General features: G+C 37.8%; 1 protein-coding gene across 13 annotated transcripts in view; it reads right to left on the bottom strand.

Moving 5' to 3' along the window:
* Eml6 (EMAP like 6) overlaps positions 1 to 19,799 on the bottom strand; it is a 258,414-nt gene that overhangs the window by 149,071 nt on the left and 89,544 nt on the right. For all 13 annotated transcript variants that reach the window (XR_012439685.1, XR_012439686.1, XR_012439688.1 and 10 more), the window contains exons 2-4: positions 9,538 to 9,697; positions 7,338 to 7,436; positions 2,946 to 3,014 (exon numbers count right to left, since the gene is read on the bottom strand). Coding sequence is in view for 9 of the 13 variants with exons in the window: in XM_074049718.1 (XP_073905819.1) it covers positions 2,946 to 3,014; positions 7,338 to 7,436; positions 9,538 to 9,697 (328 nt within the window). In the remaining 4 variants the exon portion in view is untranslated. The remainder of the gene's footprint in view (positions 1 to 2,945; positions 3,015 to 7,337; positions 7,437 to 9,537; positions 9,698 to 19,799) is intronic.

Genomic DNA, 19,799 nt, shown 5'->3' with positions numbered 1-19,799 from the left:
TTGTCTTTGATGAAGGCACTAAAAATATACGATGGAGAAAAAGCAGTCTCTTTAATAAAAACTGCTGGGAAAACTGGTTAGCAGTCTGCAAAAAACTGAAACTAGATCCATGTATATCACCTTATACCAAGATTAACTCAAAATGGATCAAGGATCTTAATATCAGACCCCAAACTCTAAAGTTGATACAGGAAAGAGTAGGAAATACTCTGGAGTTAGTAGGTATAGGTAAGAACTTTCTCAACAGAACCCCAGCAGCACAGCAACTAAGAGATAGCATAGATAAATGGGACTTCATAAAACTAAAAAGCTTCTGTTCATCAAAAGAAATGATCTCTAAACTGAAGAGAACACCCACAGAGTGAGAGAAAATATTTGCCGGCTACACATCAGAGAAAGGACTGATAACCAGAATATATAGGGAACTTAAAAAACTAAATCCTCCCAAAATTAATGAACCAATAAAGAAATGGGCAAGTGAACTAAACAGAACTTTCTCAAAAGAAGAAATTCAAATGGCCAAAAAACACATGAAAAAATGCTCACCATCTCTAGCAATAAAGGAAATGCAAATTAAAACCACACTAAGATTCCACCTCACCCCTGTTAGAATAGCCATCATTAGCAACACCACCAACAACAGGTGTTGGCGAGGATGCGGGGAAAAAGGAATCCTCTTACACTGCTGGTGGGAATATAAACTAGCATAACCACTCTGGAAAAAACTTTGGAGGCTACTTAAAAAGCTAAACATTGATCTACCATATGATCCAGCAATACCACTCTTGGGGATATACCCAAAAGACTGTGACACAGGTTACTCCAGAGGCACCTGCACACCCATGTTTATTGCAGCACTATTCACAATAGCCAAGTTATGGAAACAGCCAAGATGCCCCACTACTGACGAATCGATCAAGAAAATGTGGTATCTATACACAATGGAATTTTATGCCGCCATGAAGAAGAACGAAATGTTATCATTCGCTGGTAAATGGATGGAATTGGAGAACATCATTCTGAGTGAGGTTAGCCTGGCCCAAAAGACCAAAAATTGTATGTTCTCCCTCATATGTGGACATTAGATCAAGGGCAAACACAACAATGGGATTGGACTATGAGCACATGATAAAAGCAAGAGCACACAAGGGAGGGGTGAGGATAGGTAAGACACCTAAAAAACTAGCTAGCATTTGTTGCCCTTAACGCAGAGAAACTAAAGCAGATACCTTAAAAGCAACTCAGGAGAAGGGGACCAGGAACTAGAGAAAAGGTGAGATCAAAAAGAATTAACCTAGAAGGTAACACACACACACAGGAAATTAATGTGAGTTAACTCCCTGTATAGCTATCCTTATCTCAACCAGCAAAAACCCTTGTTCCTTTCTATCATGGCTTTATACTCTCTCTACAACAAAATTAGAAATAAGGGCAAAATAGTTTCTGCCAGGTATCGAGGGGGGGAGAGGGTGGGGATGGAGTAGGTGGTATGGGAGGGGGTGGGGGCAGAGGGGAGAAATGACCCAAGCATTGTATGCACATATGAATAATAAAATAATTGTTTGTTTCTCTTTATCCCAGCCTTATGCCATTTTAATTATTTAACTTTAAGACTCTTTATTAAATAGTGCCTATTCCCCTTCGTTCTTCTTTTCTACCCAAGGTTCTTAGTTATTCCCATTCTTTTGTCCTTTGAAATTAATTTGGAATAGCTTAAAGGGATATTCTGTCAGGTAATAACAAAAATAAGGATTTTAAATTAGAGATAAGGGCAAAATAGTTTCTGGCGGGTATCGAGGAGGTGGGGAGGAGAGGGTTGGGGTGGTAAGGGAGGGGGTGGGGGCACGGGGGAGAAATGACCCAAGCATTATATGCACATATGAATAATAAATAAATAAATAAATAAGGATTTTAACTTAATTTTTAGCAAATATAAATTAATTTGGAGAGAAAAGATTGATAAATTTTAGATGCCAGAATCAAGATTCTCTCCATTGTTAAAGTCTTCTTTTATGTTCCTTGATAAAGTTTTACAATACTCTTTAGATACTTCTTATAAATTTCTTGTTATATTTATGTCTGAGAATTTTTTGTCTGCCTCTTATCAATCATTAAGTAGGAATAACGAACAGGACTATGATAAGTTAGACTAAAAGAAGTACAAAAGAACTGGAAAACAGGAAGGGCTGGTTGAGGAATAATATATCTGCTCCATTCACACAGAAATGCACCATTTTTGTACTACCATTCAACCCAGTAGTCCTCACACTCTTACTTATGGACTTCAACTTATATTACCCACAATACTATGGACAGAAGATCCTGGGCCATCTCCTATACTTTTGGAGAAATTTTTGCTTTGGGAGAGTAGAAGATGTTGATGGTATTAATTTTGTTTCCCATGTAATAAAACAGAAAGAAGCAAATGTGAGCCTCACTAGAGACAACTTAAGACCTTGTAGTCTAGAGGAAGACAGGTATTTTTAAAAACAGTGTCTCAGTTAGGACTGTACTGCGTATCCTTCTAGTTCGATGTTAAACACTTTTCTTTCAAGAGAACATATCAACACGTCAAAAAACTTTTAACATGCAACATGTATTCATTATAATGTAATGTATTCATAAGAATTAAAAGCAGAACTGTTTTAAAACATGCAATCCTGAAAGTGTTATGTGACTTCAGATTAGCATTTAATTAACAAAATTTCCTTGTCAGTGCCTGCTGAGCATGTCACTTGACTGTCTTCACTTTGCCTTTTTAGAGACAGCCCTATTAGTGGATGCCAGCTTGCTTCAGGACCAGAGAAAACAGGTAGTAGTGCTCTAAATTTAAGGGGGAAAAAAGGCAAAGTCAAACAGTCTCTGAATACCAAATTATCTATATCAACATGTAAAATTCTTTTCATACAAAGTATCAAAATTTTTTTTAAAAGGAACTACTTTACCTTTATATGTTTTACTCCACAGCTAACCATTCTGTTTGACTGATATGGATCCCAGGAAATATCAAAAATCTGTTAAAAAATTAAATATTGATCATATGTTTTTGCTTTCTTCTAGGGACCAGTGCAATAGTCAAGACTCTGTCCTAAACCACTTGCAACACAAAGTTACCTGCACAGAATGAAAAGGGAGGATTTGGTTCTAGAACCAAGTCAGGAACAGCTAACACTCTTTAACCCCTGATTGCAACTTACCATAGGCCTTAGTAGAGAAGTAATTAACCACTGTTGCCGAGACCAAACTGGTGTCATATTTTTAAATTTGTCCATTTGAGGTAAACCAGTAAGTTTTGATGATTTAGGATACTTTTTAAGCACATGTTCTAATGCTCCTCACACTGCTACTTACAAACTGGTTTTTGCTTAAAAGAAGCACTGACTCCTCACTTAGACATACAAGGTAACTAAAAGCAAGATAAAAGTCTGGCATACTGCCTTGGCAGAGTGGCTCAAGGGATAGAGTGCCTGCCTTGCAAGCACAAGGATCTCAATCCAAACCCCAGTACCACCATCACCAAAAACACAAAGAAAGAAAGAAAAAAAAAATCTGGCATCCCTGCGTTCATTTTGCATCTGTTTCCTTTGTCTTCAAACTTTGGTTTGATTAGACTCCTGCTTAACTCTGCATGTAGGCATGTTATCCACTCAAGGAGTGTCCCTCTAAAATCTAGTGATACTTAACCAATCCCATGTCCCTTCAAGGCTGAAGTCACGGAGAGTAACTGAGACATTTTACTGTCAGCTTTTACAATGGCTATTCCAGAACCCCAAAAAAGGGCACCTGAAAGTCTCCAGTCTCCTAAACTAGCAGTCACCTTGGATTCCAGGAACAGCAGAGCTTTGCAGACAAATCACCCCATGATTAGATCATCCCCAAGCAAAAGCAATTACCTCATGAGAATTGGATTGTTTTTTCAATCAATAAGGACTTCTTTGGGCCATTTTGAAGAACCAGAACTGAGATAATGATTTGCAAGACACATTGACCAAGATTACCCCATTTTGTATTTCTTGCCCCCTGCCCCAGCTTTTCCTCTGTTTAAACCTAAAGCTCATGTCAGTGCCCTAAAGCTGGGCTGAGATGCTTAATCCCATACATCTTCCCAAAACAGCTATGTTGATTAAAATCCTTTCCTGCCTTTTCAGCATTACTTCCATTTGCCTTCTTTGGGATGAATGGCCCAGTTCCCGGGATGAATGGCCCAGTTCCCTGTATGAAACACCATGATTAGATATCCCCACCCCCAAGAAAAAAACCATGGCCCCAGGTGCAGTAACTGGGGCTCACAGGTAAATCTACACACATATTTCCTGGCTTCTGTTGTATTCTTTCTGTAAGTTGTAATGCTGCCATGGGAAAGGAGGAGGCTGACTGAGATTTTCTTCTCTTCTCAGTTTTGACCAAAACTGTAAAAAAATAAATGTTTTCATTTTTTACATGCCATTTTCTCTTAATACAGTAAGTGCTCAGACCCAGATTCAACCCTTCTGGTCGGGGGCTCTGGTAATAACTTCTCACTAGAGTAACATTGCACTTTTTACAATCTACGGAAAGCATAGTGAAGCAATAGGGCGCAGTCATTGAAATCAAACAGGTCACATGACATTTGGTAGTGCTAAAAGAAAAAGGTTAAATTAAACAGCTTATTGGAGGAGAGAACCAGCAGAGATTCAGAGAGCTCCACTCTACAACATAGACAGGCAGGATATATCGAGAAAAAACGAACTGAGGTACAGAAACAGCTCAGTGTTAGAGCTTGGCATTTGCCTTATTTAGGCTTGGTCTGATCATTTGGCCACCTGTGACTAGTTAAAGCTCAGCTACTATGATTGGCTGAGACTCAAATATTTGTTACAAAAGTATACTCCTAAGTTAGGCCTTTGATTTGTTTACTTACCAAGATAGGCTGCAGATCCTTATATACAGTCAGCCTCAAGTCATGGGAGCTTGGAGGCCAAAATTAATTTAACAGGTATTTAACATGGCAAAAACACTTTAGATCCAAGCGAAGTTACAGTAGGGTCTCTCTAAGTCAGGAGACTGCACTGGTTGGAAGTGATATACAACTTTAGTTTTCTACTTCTGCCCCAAGGTAATAGGCCCAAAGTATGACTATAATCTATTCATGCAGGTGGGAATATATAAAATCATTCATAAGTAAAGGAGTAACTGCAGAATAACTTAGCTGAAATATTATGTTCTCAGTAGAGCTAAGTATGGCACCACATCCATGTGTCTGAGTCTCAAGGCCACATTGCAAATATTTTCAACCCAAGTATTTCATTAAGTACTGTTATGGTTTGGATATGAAGTATCCCTGCAAAAGCTCATGTGTTAAAAGCTTGGTCCTCAGCGGTGGTACCATTGGAGGCGATTGGATCATGGGGTACCAACCTCTTTATTATTTATTTGTCTATCTTATTTTTATATTTATAATAATTATTTTATCTTATTATTAATGAGTTCATAGCTTAGTGTGCTATTAGGAGGTAAGGCTTAGAGGAAGTAGGTCTCTGGGAGTGTGCTATGGGAGGATATGCCTGTCCCTGTTCCCTTGCTCTATCTCTCTACTTGCTGATTACCATGTGGTGAGTATCTTTCTTCTACCAAGCCCTTCTGCCACAAGAGTACTGCCTCACCACAGGCCCAGAAACATGTAACCAAGTAACCATGGACTGAAATTTCTGAAAATGTGAGCTCAAATAAATCTCTTTTTTTTTCAGGTATTTTGTCATAGTGATGGAAAAGCTGACTGACACAAATACTAAGTTAGTATTAAATAAATTCAAATCCCTGAAGGTAGAGACCTAGTGTCACTATGTTGTAAAATCTCCCCGTGGGATTTTTTGTGCCTCTAGGGCTAGCAACCATTGGATAATAGGGCACCAGTCCTTTTTCAACATTTAAGTTCTATTGATTTAAGTCCTCCTGATTTTCTTTTTGGGGGAGGGGTTACACTACTGGGGTTTGAACTCAGGACTCTGACCTCAGGAGGCAGGCATTCTGCCTCTTGAGCCACGCCTCCAGTCCTTTTTGCTCTGGTTATTTTGGAAATACAGTCTTACTTTTGCTCAGGTCAACCTGGTAGGCTTCACTCCTCCAGTTTTACACTTCTTGCTGTTGCTAAAGCTGGAATAACAGGTACATGCCACCACACCCTGCTTTTTTCCATTGAGATGGGGTCTCACAAACTTTTTTTCCCAGGCTGACCTTGAACCACAATCCTCTTGATTTTAGCCTCCCAAGTAGCTTGGAATGAAAGGTGTGTGCCATCGTACCCAGCTATTGGTTGAGATGGGGTCCAGGCTGGCCTCAAACCATAATCCTCCCTAAATCAGCCTCTCAAGTACCTAGGATTAGAGGTTTGAGCCACAGGAGCCAGGTTTTCTAAACACTTGATCCTGGAAGAGAATTTGCAATAACTATGAGGTTTCTTTTTAACTGTAAATCTCCATAGATGAATGTGCCATTTTTATAAACATGTTTCAGAATTCATACTATGCAAGAGGTAATGAATTTAATGTTTAATTAGAGCCTCATTCTATGTATACAGACAACTATATAGTACAGAAGTACAACACAATTATAAATTCTAGGCAAGATAGTCATGCAAGTTCACTTTTAAAGTAGAAAGTAAAGCAATAAAGGAGCTGAATTATTCAATTATGCAAAAGAGTAGAAAAATAGTTTCCTGATCAATTATATGTCTATGCCTGCTTAATCCCTTATCAGCTATGATTACATGGAATTACTGTTTATGATCACAATGAGTTCAATATAAGTAAGCAGGCCACAGTTTGCATTCAGCATTCTCAAGTATAACAAAGAATCACAATGCTGTCATTAGATTCATTGGAAATTAAAATGCATCCCCTTATAATCATATTTCATGAATATTTTATAACAGATTTCCATGTCTAAGTGGATACATCTAAGCTATACAAATTAAATTCTATTTTGATTTTGTTGTTTTGTTTGTTTGTTGTTTTAGGTTTTGGTGGTTTTTTGGCAGAACTCAGGGCCTTGCACTTACTAAGCAGGTGCTCTACTACGTGAGCCATGCCTACAGGCTCTATTTCAATTTTATGAAGAAGCCAAATGCCAGCATCAAAAATTTGCTTGGACTATGAAAAACAATTGCACCTCAAAGTATTTGGTCACCAAAAACAGTCATACTAACACAGCTATCAATCACGAGTAAAAGAAATAGTACATTTATAAGTTGAATATGTAGGGGGAAAATCTACACTCAGCAAATTGGCTTTTAAAAATATAAAATTGCAATTATTCCACAGTTCTGAATTCTGCATAGCGTAATCCAACAAAGGTCTTACCCGGTCTGAGTGACCAGTTGCTGAAGCCAGAAGTTTTCCCTTCCTCCAATCCCAAATGCAGACTGTGTTTTTGGCATCCAATCCCACAGAGGCTAAACGCTGAGAAAAATAATAATTTAGTACCTGAAAGTGATGGGAAGATTTCCTATTATTCATGTCTACTTTCAACAAATAGTTACTGATAACCTACTACAGGCAAGGCATTGAATTTCTAAGAACAAACCAATTTCCCAAAATCCATTCTAAACCCCAAACTAAAGATACCATAATAGATGGCTTCTATTAGCATATACAGAAATTTCAAAGACCTAAAAGCCTCTGTTCATGGGTACTTTTTAACAAAGAAGACATATATGCAAAAATCTCATGAGGTCTCTGATAAATTAGTGGAAGTCAAAGGAACAGAACTTAAAGGTGGAATTAAATTAAAATTAACCAAAGTTTTAGTTTAAAATCTTAATGTGAGATTTACAGCCTTAAATTCTATCATCTGAAAGCCTTACCAAACTGTGAAAATTAAAGGGTTTAACAAACATGAAGAGAAGAAATCCAATAAGTGAGCCTTATTTTTGTTCTTCTTAAATTCATATAACATCACAAACATTTAAAGTGATTGAAGGAGGATATATAATTTTAGCAAAAATAATATGGAATGTCATCTCCCAGTCAAAATTCTTTGATTTCAGATCAGTTGCTTGTGCTCAAAAGGAAAAGAAAGCTCAACACATACAATTAAACACAAAATGGAAAATGTCAGAAGCAGGTGTTTTGAACATCAAAATCAGAGGTTCTGCATGATACGACTTAGGCGGAGACAGAACTATGTAACCGAGGTCTGGGAGTAAGTACATGTGGATTCTCTTTGGATTTTGGAAGTAGCCAGATTTTATGACCTTGGAAAATTAATTAACTCCCTTAAATCTGCTTTCTCATTTGTAAAATGGGTGTGAAAAAAATTTTGTTTTTTTTTCTACCTTGTATTATTATTGTATGAGGCAAGTGAAAAAATGTAAATAAAGTGGCTTTAAAAACATAGTACCACTCAAGTACAACAGTATGTGAGGCTACATACTTCACTGGTGAGAGAGTATATGTGCCCTCATGCAGCACTATGGAAGGACAGAGAGCCACGTGACCGAACATACACATGTTGTTATGCAGGGAGTATTTACGCTTCTTCACTTAAGATGGCACTCATTAGGAATATTTATATAAAAAGTACAGGGGGAGGTTTTAAAATATGCACTTAAGAAAGGTCTATGCTGGAATTTTTCATTGAGGGTCCCAGCAATGGAAATGATCAAAAGACATGGCTATATTTTTATCCATAGAAGAAAATTAGAGTGGGTGAATTCCATTCAGTTTATTTCTTAATACGAATATCAGTTAACAAACACAGGCAAAATGAAACTCATATTTCTGGAGTAAGAAAAAGCCAGGAGAAATCCATTTTGTTCATCTGTAGTGACAGGCCCACAGCTACATGGAAAAGGATTTCTAGTGCTTTTGTCAATTATGAGGTAATGGGCCATTTGTCATTTTCTAAACATCATTTGATACCAGTGAACTCTGTCCAGAGAATACAACAAACCTTCACCAATAGGCATCAACAAACCATGAAATCTATCATGGCAAATAGGAGGTTATTTTTCTCAATTGACAGTTAAATACCACACAGTTGACTCCCATCCCCAAGCTTCAAAACAGAACTTCAAGGGGCATAGCTTGGATTCTAACATGAAAGAGCAGATACATTATGGTATTTACAAATGTGCTTACAATATATCCTAATTAGATTCACCCCCTCCATTGTTCTCCTTCATCTCTTCTACCCCTTCTTAGAATAATTTCATCAGGTTTCATTATTCTATTTTCATACATGAATACAAATTACATTCACCATATTCACTCTCCTTTGCTCTTTCCTTTTGTCCTCCCACTGATACCCACCCCTGGAAAAGACCTTCACACCTGGCCTTTTATGGAGGTTTTTAAACAGATGGTGGGACTGGGAGAACCCAAACTGGAGCCTGCAGAGAGCTGGGTATCAATACCACAAGCTTGGAATAGGATCAAACAGGAGAGGAATTCTAAGAAGCTGCCAAGGGGAGCCAGCAAAGGTTGAAGGCTATTTGCATTCCAGTTTGGAGTGAATTGTAAGAAGCCATCAAAGAAAACATAAACAGGGAGAGGTACACACCTGTCCATCTGAGTCAAAAGCCAGGCAGGCAACTCCATGTGTATGGACATCTTTAAGAATAGACACAGTCTGGACATTATAGGAATCCCATATGCATATATATGGCTCCTTCCCAACTTGGCCAGTTGCAATCAGAGTTTTGTCTGGGTGTAAGGCAAGGCTGAAAGAGAAAAAGACCTCTTTTCACATCCTCTAATTAAACAAAGTTAAGAGCCACTGATCATCTTTTATCCAAATTTGTTTCTCATTTTTAAATCATCTAATGAGCTGATCTCAAGAGTCTAACTGTCCCTAAAGTAATTAATTACCTGATGGGTCTAAATTAAAATGTTCTGCTTTGGCAAAGAGAGGCTTTGCAAATTTTGACAATTATTTCATCAAATCTTACCTCCTTGGTTACCGTGAAAATCAGACACTATTATGATTATAATTCTCTGATTAGAAAATCTTCTACACGGTTCTATAATTACTTCATGTTTTGATATTTATTTACCGATTTTCAAAACATTACTGCACTTTCAAGCTAGCTTTTGACTTTAATTTGAAAAAAAAATGCTGTTGCTAGGAGAAAGTTCACTTCTCAATTAATTAAACCTGCTTGCAGAAGCTAGCTACCATCCTCATTAGGATTTCAAAGCACAGACAGGCAGCAAGGTCAAGTACTGTTTCTGTGTCGGCTGTCATAGACTATGCATTTTAAATGCAAATTTCTACTTTGCGTAAGTCACCATGACACCAAAAGAACTAGGAATTACTATGCTTATGGTTTCTGTAGCAATTTTCCTCTGTAGTCTAATCAAAATAAAACATTGTCAAACACAAATAGTATTTCAAGGGCTCTGCAGCAGTCAAGAGAAAGGTTACCACCATTATTCCTCGATGAGATATCACTATGTGCTAAACTCATTCTATAAAGAAGGTATGCCTCTATGAAAATAGGCATTGGGAATTTAAAAAATAAAAACAAAATGTAGATTACCTATCTGGAACTAGTAGATAACTCTACCCAATAAACAGAAGTTTCCCAATTTGAATTTTCCATGTCTGTGTATAAAATAAACTAAATTAGACATTTTGCCTTTTCAATTTTCAGCATGGTTTTAAGAGTATATGCTTTAGAAATAGACACTTGGGTTTGCTTGTTGGATGCCCCTTACTACCTCTGCATTTTTGGAGAAATTACTTAATCTCTTTTGCCTTGATGTCTTCATCCACAAAATAAATACCAAATGAATGTAAAGCACTTAGTACAGTGCCTGGCATAGGGTGAATACTCAATACAAGTTTCATTATTTGTGCAACTGACATTATACATACACAATCAACATATTTATGTTTGTGTGGATACAGTACACTTTTCAAAAACAAACTAGTTTGAATGTGTTGGACCTATAACAAATACTTTCCATGAAAATTATCCTCAGGAATCTTTATAAGGAAGCAAGATAAAAAAGATAACCCAAATAAAAAGGTGTATTTTTCATAATAGGTGAATGCTAGTGACTAAAACTTTGTAAGGTTATAGAACATCTTAGCTTTCAGAGTTGGTGAGAGAAGACAAAGTAGAAAAGGAACCTCTCAATGTCAATTTTGCTGAGATATAAGCTGGTATTTGATATCATGTAAACATGTTAGTTGGCTCTCTATTGCTATAATAAATGTGTGAAATAGTCAATTTATAAAGAGAAACGGTTTATTCTGGCTCACGGTTTTGGTGATTTCTGTCTATGTATGTGTGGTTGGCCCAATTGCTTTGGACCTGTGGCAGTACATCATGGTGGAGATAGAACTGCTCACCTCATGGCTGGGAAGCAAAAGGAAGAGGAAGGAGCTGGGATCCCATTATCTCCATCAAAGGCATGCTCCTAGTGAACTGAAGACCTCTGACCAGGTCCCACCACTTCCCAATAGCACCAGTCTAGGAGCAAGCCTTTATCACGTAGACATCTGGGAGACACTTAAGATCCAAACCATAGCAGTAAATGTCCTCAGAAAACCACAAAAAGATTATGAAATCCCATGTTTGCTTTGCTACACTAAGAGGATTGAAGTAGTCTGTGAAACTCCTGTCTATGATAAAGCGGTATATTTTAGCTCATTAATTCATTCATATGTAAACATTGTTTAAGATTTGATATGTCCTTGGACAGATTCAAAAACAGAAAATACATTGCCTGTGTTTCAAGGAGACCACTGAAGAAGGACAGACATGTAAACAATTACACAATGTCACATATACACAGTGATAGAAAGATAAAGGATGGGAGGCCCAGCCACCCAGGACATTGGGGGCTTGTAAACATCACATAAAAAGACAGTACAAAAGGGCATTCACGTGAAAAGACAATTTTCACAGTTAAAATCTGACAGAGAAGAGCAGGAAATAAAATGGATCTAGCAGATAGGGAAAGCTCATGAAAGCCCTTTAACTAGGCCATGAAGTTAGGTTACCACTGATAATTTTGACTTCTAGCAGGACAAAACATGAACAGTTTCACAGTGAGATGTAGGGTGGGGTATTAGAGGGAGAACCAAGGAAGCCAGTTAGGGACTAGGTGAGAGTGAGATACGACAGAGGGAAAGGTTCAGTCCGGAGCTATTTTAGAGAAAGAGAAAGAAATGCTAAGGAAAAGCTTGGGTATGTCCAAGTCGACAGAAATTTTTGGCTTGAGCAACTGAGTTTATAACATACACAGCTTTGCTACCATAGAGTTTGAAGCCTGTGAGTCTTATTCTGGGAAAAGACAGTCTTCATTCCTCAGGTTGTCACCATCCCTGGAGACCTAAGAAAAGGATTTGATAAAACTGTATGCTTAATGAGGGTAGGACTTGTCTTCATTCCTCTCAAAGTTTCTGGAATATTATGTGGCAGAGTAAGCATCGCTGAAATGCTAGCCGAAGAGAGAATCATGATGCCAACGATCCTGGCTGCCGCAGTACCTGTCTCTGCTACAAGAAAAAGTTCTACTCAGGGACTAGAAAATAAAGAAGAATGAGCATATTTCCTTTGGATGGCCAGAAACAGTTTCAAGACACATAAATTAAACTCATTGGCTGTGATCATAGCTTCCATTTGAAAATTCTTGAGATACTTGGTAGGTAAAAATCACTGCTCCGGGCCATCATTCTTACTCTAATTTTATAATTCCTGACTTTCTTTGAAGGAGGAGAGTAAATGGAAGAAACAGCTTTCAACAGATCTTTAAAGAGGCTGTTATGGCTTAGATAGGAAATGTGTCCCAAAGGTTCGTGTGTTGAAGGCTTGGTCCCCAACAGCCATGTTCAGAGGTAGCACTTTTGGAAGGTAGATCATGAGGGTTCTGCTCTAATCATTGGACTTAATCCATGGTGGATTCATAACTTGATGGCATTATTGGGAGATGGTAGAAACTAGGACACGGGGCACAGTTGGAGGAAGTAGGTCACTGGAGGCACACCCTGAAAGAGTATACCTTGTTGCTGGCCTCTATGAAGTGAGCAATTTTGATACACCATGCCCATCTGGCCTATGTTCTGTTTCACCACAGGCCCAGAGTTCTTGATAGGGCCTAACAACTATGGACTGAAACTCTGAAACTATTAGCCAAAATCAATCTTTCCTCCTTTTGTTTTCTCAGATATTTTTGTCATAGGAACAAAAAACTAACACAGAGGCCTGCAGAATAATTTATCAATCTAAGTTACTAATTATCAGTGCTGACAAACATATCCCATTTAGATTTATAGATATGCATTCTGGTTGTTAGTACTGTTCTTTTCATTCATATTATAGCCTATAAATTATCACATTAAAAAGTTCCCATTGGAATTACTTTTCTTGTCCACATTCAAGTTTTTCTTGAAATTATCTCTTCCCAGTCCATAACACCCATTTCTCCAGGCTTCTTCTCTGCCATTCTTATACATTACCAAAGTTAGCTATTTCTCCTTTCATGTTTTATTTTATTTTATTTATTTATTTTGGTTTTTTGTTGTGCTGGGGATCAAACCAAGGGCCTTGTACAGGCTAAGCAAGCATTTGATCACTGAGCTACATCTCAGCTTCCCTAGTTCTTTTTTCATAAGCCCAGAATCTCTGAGCTCACTTCTCTGGTTTGCATGCAACATAGCTACTTACAGTGACTCATATATTTTATTCACAGAGCACAACCTTTATTCACTCTACCTTACCTTATCTTCCCATTAGCTGCCCAGAAACTCTACTCCTTTTACCTTAATAACAAAATGATAGAGGCATCTTTGAATCTTCCAGCACACAGCCAGTCGGTATTTACTTTTATCCTAAATTTGCTGTTTCATTTCAAAAGCACTTTTCAAACTTTGTAAGAAAAAATGCACATGAACTTGAAGCACTGGGTTTGCAAGTGCATAATATAAGGTGTTGGTAATGGTGCAGCTTCAGAAGCATGTGTTTACTAAATTTTAAGCTACTGTCAAGGCATCTATTCCTTCTTCCCACATCTCTGCCTTTATGAATTCAAGAATTGCATGAAAAATCATTTTGAGCAGGATTTACTTTTGTCTAGTCCCAAAACATCTTCAGAATTTTATTCCAGAAGCATTTTCGATAACATATATGATTTATTCTCATATAAAACCAACCCCCCTCCCATTCTAATCATAATTGCTCTTTGCTTGCTCTACAGAGTACACTGAGCCTAAGAAGACACCTACAGTCATGCCTTTAGACCAACCAGCAGACTAAAGGCTAGATCTCTGTATCCAGTTAAGTGACTGTGATGAAAGGCCTCGTATCCTCTCAATTCCTGGATGTGTAATAGCAGTTCGTGAGATATTGCCAACTACCATGTCTTCTCTGAGGAAATTATGCAGGGGAGAGTAGCTCCATTACACAAATCTTCATCCCCTCCTGGCCTTCTCATCTCATTCATCATGACAGTGTTCTGGTTCATTCTGTGGTGGAAGTAGTGAAAATACTTACTTTTGTTTTAAGTCTATCTGCCAGTGGAGAATCCACAAATCCAGCTCTTTGCTTTTCTAAGAAAATTTGTTATTTCACCAGTTTTGCAAATTATTATAGCTACAACAGCAATGTCACAATATGAAAACTTCTTAAATTGACTCCCTTTCATCAGAGGTCTCAATAAAAGGAAGTCTCATTCCACACCCACATGCAACGGCTTGGTGTCATTCTGCTTTTCCTTTGGTTTATTGCATTATTGTATTATAAACATGACAACAAGAAAGGAATCAGGCTTTGAAAGAACTGCTTTTCTCTGCATATATAAATCATGTTCCACTGGGATATCCCATCTTCTGTTACCATAGCAATAGAAAGCACTGCAGAGCAGGACTTTCATCAAGCCATCCAGAAGAAGAAATGGATTTGTTTCTGTAGCAGGTCAGGAGGGCAAAAACATATCTTCCTGATGTCAGATAAGATCAAGAAGATTTCCAAACATGTTGAGTAGAGAAAATGATGAGAATTAACAAGGTTGAAGAAAGAAGACCTTGCTTATGCGGTTGGACAAAAACCACTAATCAACACTAGTCATTCTTGATGCCCCTAGGCAAAAAAAAAAATTGTATTTGAGTACTTGTTCTAAGAGCAGCATTTTAAAGATGCCCACCATTCTCATTTCATTGTTGCCTCGGCCACGTCAGTGATGCTCTCAGGAATAACTTGCTATGTTAGGTTTCTGTAATGGTCCCACAGAGAAGATACTCTTCCTTCCTTCCATGAACGCAACCCTGAGCAGTTTCCCAACCTTGGAGGCATAGACACACCAAATTCATTAGGCTGGGCTTTCTGAGGGCACCAGCGATGCCGCTGCTCTGTGGGCTGGGTGGGAAGTGATCCACTCTCAGTGGATGTACATCTGCAAGGCAGAAAAGGGTAGGAAAGCTTGATTTGAACACAGTGACCTAGAAGTAGTGAAGCCTCAGACAGGGATGGTTGTACTCCAGTCCTGGTCCCCAGATGTGCTTGGCACTGGAACACAGTATCACTACCATGACTGTGATCTCTTCTGATACCATGAAGAGGCCTTCATGCCCTAGGAGTGATAGTAACTCAGACAGACCAACAATTTGCCTGTATTGTATAAGCTTCAGCTCATTATATAACTGGTGGTTGAGCAGGGTCCCTCAAACTGGACTGCTTAGCAAGCGTGAGTGGTACATCTAGTAAGAATTCATGCAATGTAGAAAAGAAAATGTAATAGTTTGCATAGTTACCATACTGTATGCAATACTTATATTGGTATGAAACTATATTAAGGAATAGTTAAGATTGTAGTGGTTTGGGACTCCGGGTGTGGCTCAAGTGATAGAGTGCTTACCTAGCAAGCTCAAGACCCTAAGTCAATTCAATAGTCAGTACCATGGAAGGGCACGGGGAGAGAGTGTAGTGATTTGGAGCCAAGGGTGGTGGCTCCTGCATAACGCCAGCACTCAGGAAGCAGAGGCAGGAGGATCACAAGTGTGAGGCCAGCCTGGGCTACAAAGCAAGATCCTGTCTCAAAAAACAAAAATAAAGAAAAATTGCAGTGGTTTGGCTGACTGGAATCAAAACATGCAGTGGCATGATTGGAGCCAGCAAGAGGAGACAAGTTTCAGCAACCTTGCAAACTAGTTGTTAAGCAGCCACTGTTAAAAAAATCATGTTATAGTTAAAAAACAAAGGCAACTCAAAACTCTTCATTTTGTTATTAATCTACTACATTTTACTATTATCAATAGGTATGAGGTTATTTATTGCTATCCTGTCTGATGGCAGAAAAACTACAGAATGGTATGTTACTGCCCGTCTCTTCCCAATTCCATTTTTGATGTCACACTGATAGTTTGAAATCACCCATGGTGAGAGTATTTACATCTTGGAAATCAACAAATGCTATGAATCAGGGGTTGGTTTATTGTTTTGTCAATTGCCTAGAATTAAGATACAAAAGGATAAAGGTTAATTATGAATAAATTGGTGTTAGTCCATAGTTGTTACATTGTGAATAATGCAAAAAATTGAGAAAATATTTCAGTATTGAAACACTATTACACAGTTTAGCAAATAATGTAAACACATGTTAAGTAAATGCAAAAATGATACCTGTTGAGACTGTTCCGGGAATTGGGGGAGAGGGGATGAGGTGAGATGGGATAAAAGAGTAGCGGAGGGGGTGAATTCAAATATGACATATTTGATACATTGTAAGAACTTTTGCAAATACTCCAATGTACCCCCACCCAGCACAATTATAAAAAAATAAAAATAAAATAAAATTTCAAAGTGTCTCATTTCATTTTTGTCTTATTAACATAAATGGACTACCAACCAACATTCATGTTACAAGTACACTCATCATCAACGTGAGATACTCTTTTCTTTTCCTGATGCTGGAGAGCAAACCCAGGACCTCATGTATGCTAGGCAAGCACTCTACCATGGGTTATACCACCAGCCCAAGGCTTCTTTTCTGAATCAGACAGCAATTAAGCATTGACTCATCATCTAATTTTGTCAAATCACAGTTAAACTGCAACATAGGTTGACCACAGATACAAAAGTTCAGTAAAACTCAGTGAAAGTTCAGCAAAATCAATGAGAATTGATTGGCTATATGGAATTTATAATAGATTATATATTTTATTATTTGTAAATTATGTACCACATATCATTTATATGTTTATAAGTAAAAGATACACTAAACCCATGATCATGGATCATGGATCATGGATCAATGATCTCTCTTGGAGAGCTGGTTGTCAGTTACCATTGCATCACTTGAAGCGTGTCTTCTCTGCTTACTGGCAAAAAATACTTTCTCATAAGTCTTCAGCAAATTATTCAACCTCTCTGTGTCCTGGTTTCTATTTCACAAAATGGAAATAATGGTACCTATGTCAAAGAAGGTATGATATGAATTTATTAAATCCTAAAGCAGTGATTAAAATAGTAATGCTTAAATCATAATGAACACAATATAGGTGCTCACTATTATTATTATTAGTTGTTGTTATTGTTATTATTTAGCTGCCATGTGGTAGACATGCCTGAAACTCCTCCCTGACTTCCCAGGAATTGACATGAACCGCTACAGTGGACTATCCTCCAAAATTTTTAAATAAGAGGGCCAGGCACTGTGAGGTTAATGCTTATAATCCCAGCTACTCAGAAGGTGGAGACATGGAGGATCAAGGTTTGAGGTCAGCACAAACAAAAAGTTAGTGACCCCATCTCAACCAATAAGCCAGTTAAATGGAGGTATAGGTAGGAAGGTCATGGTCTGAAGCTGGCCCCAGGCAAAAGTGGATGACCCTATTGGGAAAAATAACTAAAACAAGAAAGGGCTGAAGGAATGGCTCAGTGTTAGAGCTCCTGCCTACTATGCATGAGGCCCTGAGTTCAAAGCCTAGTACTGCCAAATAAATAAATAAGAAGGCTACCTTTCAGAATTAAACCACATGAAAGAAAAAAAAAAGACAAGATTGGTTATCTGAAGATGCAATACTAAGGAGAAAGCATCTGAAGCAAGAAAGACCAGGTTTGGAAATCCACTCCAGCCATGGATGACATGAGAGAATCTGAACCCAATAAAAAACAAAACAAAACTGAGAGTAGGTAGGCATGGTGGCTCACTCCTGTAATCCTAGCTACTCTGGAGGCAGACTGGAAGGATCATGGTTCAAGGGCAGCCTGGGCAGAAAGTTAGTGGGACACCATCTCAACCAACAGTTGAGCCAGGTGTTGTATATCTGTCATCCCAGCTATGGTGGGAAACGTAAAATAGGAGGATTGCAGTTCAGGCCAACCTGTGTGAAAAATAAGCCCCCCCCCCATCTCCAAAATATCAGAGCAAAAAGGGCTTGGAGGCACGGCTCAAGTGGTAGAGTACCTGCCTAGTGAAAGCAAGGCCCTGAGTTCAAACCCCAGTACAGCTAAAAAAAAGAGTAAAGTGTGAATAGAAGTAGGTGTTCTGCTAGAAGCGTTTATGAGAAGGAGCAAGAATTAAGACAGAATATTAATACAAGACAGATACATAGATCGATGGTACACAATTCAACCTAGAAACAAACCTAGGCTTACAAGGTCAATTGATTTCCAACCAAAGTGATGAAGTGCCACTTGGGGGGGGGTGGTTCATACCTATAATCCCTGCATTTGGGAGGATCTCAAGGTCAAGGTCAACCTGGACTACACAGCAAGACTCTGTCTTAAAAAAACTAAACGTTGGAGATAGCAGAGTGGAGTAGAGCACCTGTCTAGCAAGCATGAGGCACTGAGTTCAAACACCAGTTTCACCAAACAAACCTAAAAAACAAAAAGAAACTTTTTTTTTTTTGCAAAATGGAGAGGTATCTCAGTGCATAAAGGACATTCTTTTCAACCAATAGCATTGGAACTAAAAGTATACAATGTATACATGCATCAAACATTACATGGTATGCCCATGAATTTGTACACCTTTTATGTTTTGTGTACTCATTTTAAAAAAGTTAAATTAAAAAAAATAAATAATACTGGAAGAATTGGATCTCCATATGGGAAAAAAACGAACCTCAACTACTAGCTCTCACCATATACAAAAATTTATTCAAACTGACTAAGAGCGAAGAGCTAAAGTATACAATTGATAGAAAAAAAAATAAGAGAAAACTTTTGTGACCTTTGAACAATAATGTTTTTTTAGAGATGAAACAAGCATGAACTGTAGGAAAAATTGAACTGCAAAATCAAAACTTGGGGTCATTGACAGACACCATTATAAAAACATAAATACAAGCCACAAATTGGGAGAAAAAGTCACCAAGGATTTGTACACCAAATATATAAAGAAAGACTAGTATTTAAAAATAAGAGCACAACTGAATTTTAAATATAACCAAATGACTTCAACATTGCCAAGGACCATTAAAATTAAAAAGATCAATGACAAGTGTTTTGAGGAGGTGGAGCACCTGGAATGCATATACATTGCCAATGGGAATGTAATATGACAAATCATTTTGTTAAGCTAGGTTGGCAGTTTCTCTATAAAGTTAAACATAAACTTACTTATGTCTGACCTAATAATTCTGCTCCTAGGCATTTACCTAAGAGAAATAAAGGAAAATGACTAAAGAAATACTTATCTACAAATTTTTATACTAGTTTTATTTATAATAGCTACAAATGTCCATCACAGATGAATGGATAAATAGGTTATTGCATATTCATGCAATGGAATTGTTCTTTGAAATCAAAAGAAATGAACTGACACATACATAGCATAGATGACTCTCAAAAATGTTACATGAGCAAAAGA

This window comes from Castor canadensis, chromosome 12 (genome assembly GCF_047511655.1).
Source record: "Castor canadensis chromosome 12, mCasCan1.hap1v2, whole genome shotgun sequence".
Classification (NCBI taxonomy): domain Eukaryota; kingdom Metazoa; phylum Chordata; class Mammalia; order Rodentia; family Castoridae; genus Castor; species Castor canadensis.
Note: the sequence above shows the minus strand (reverse complement) of the source record. Positions and strands in the feature narration are given on the sequence as shown.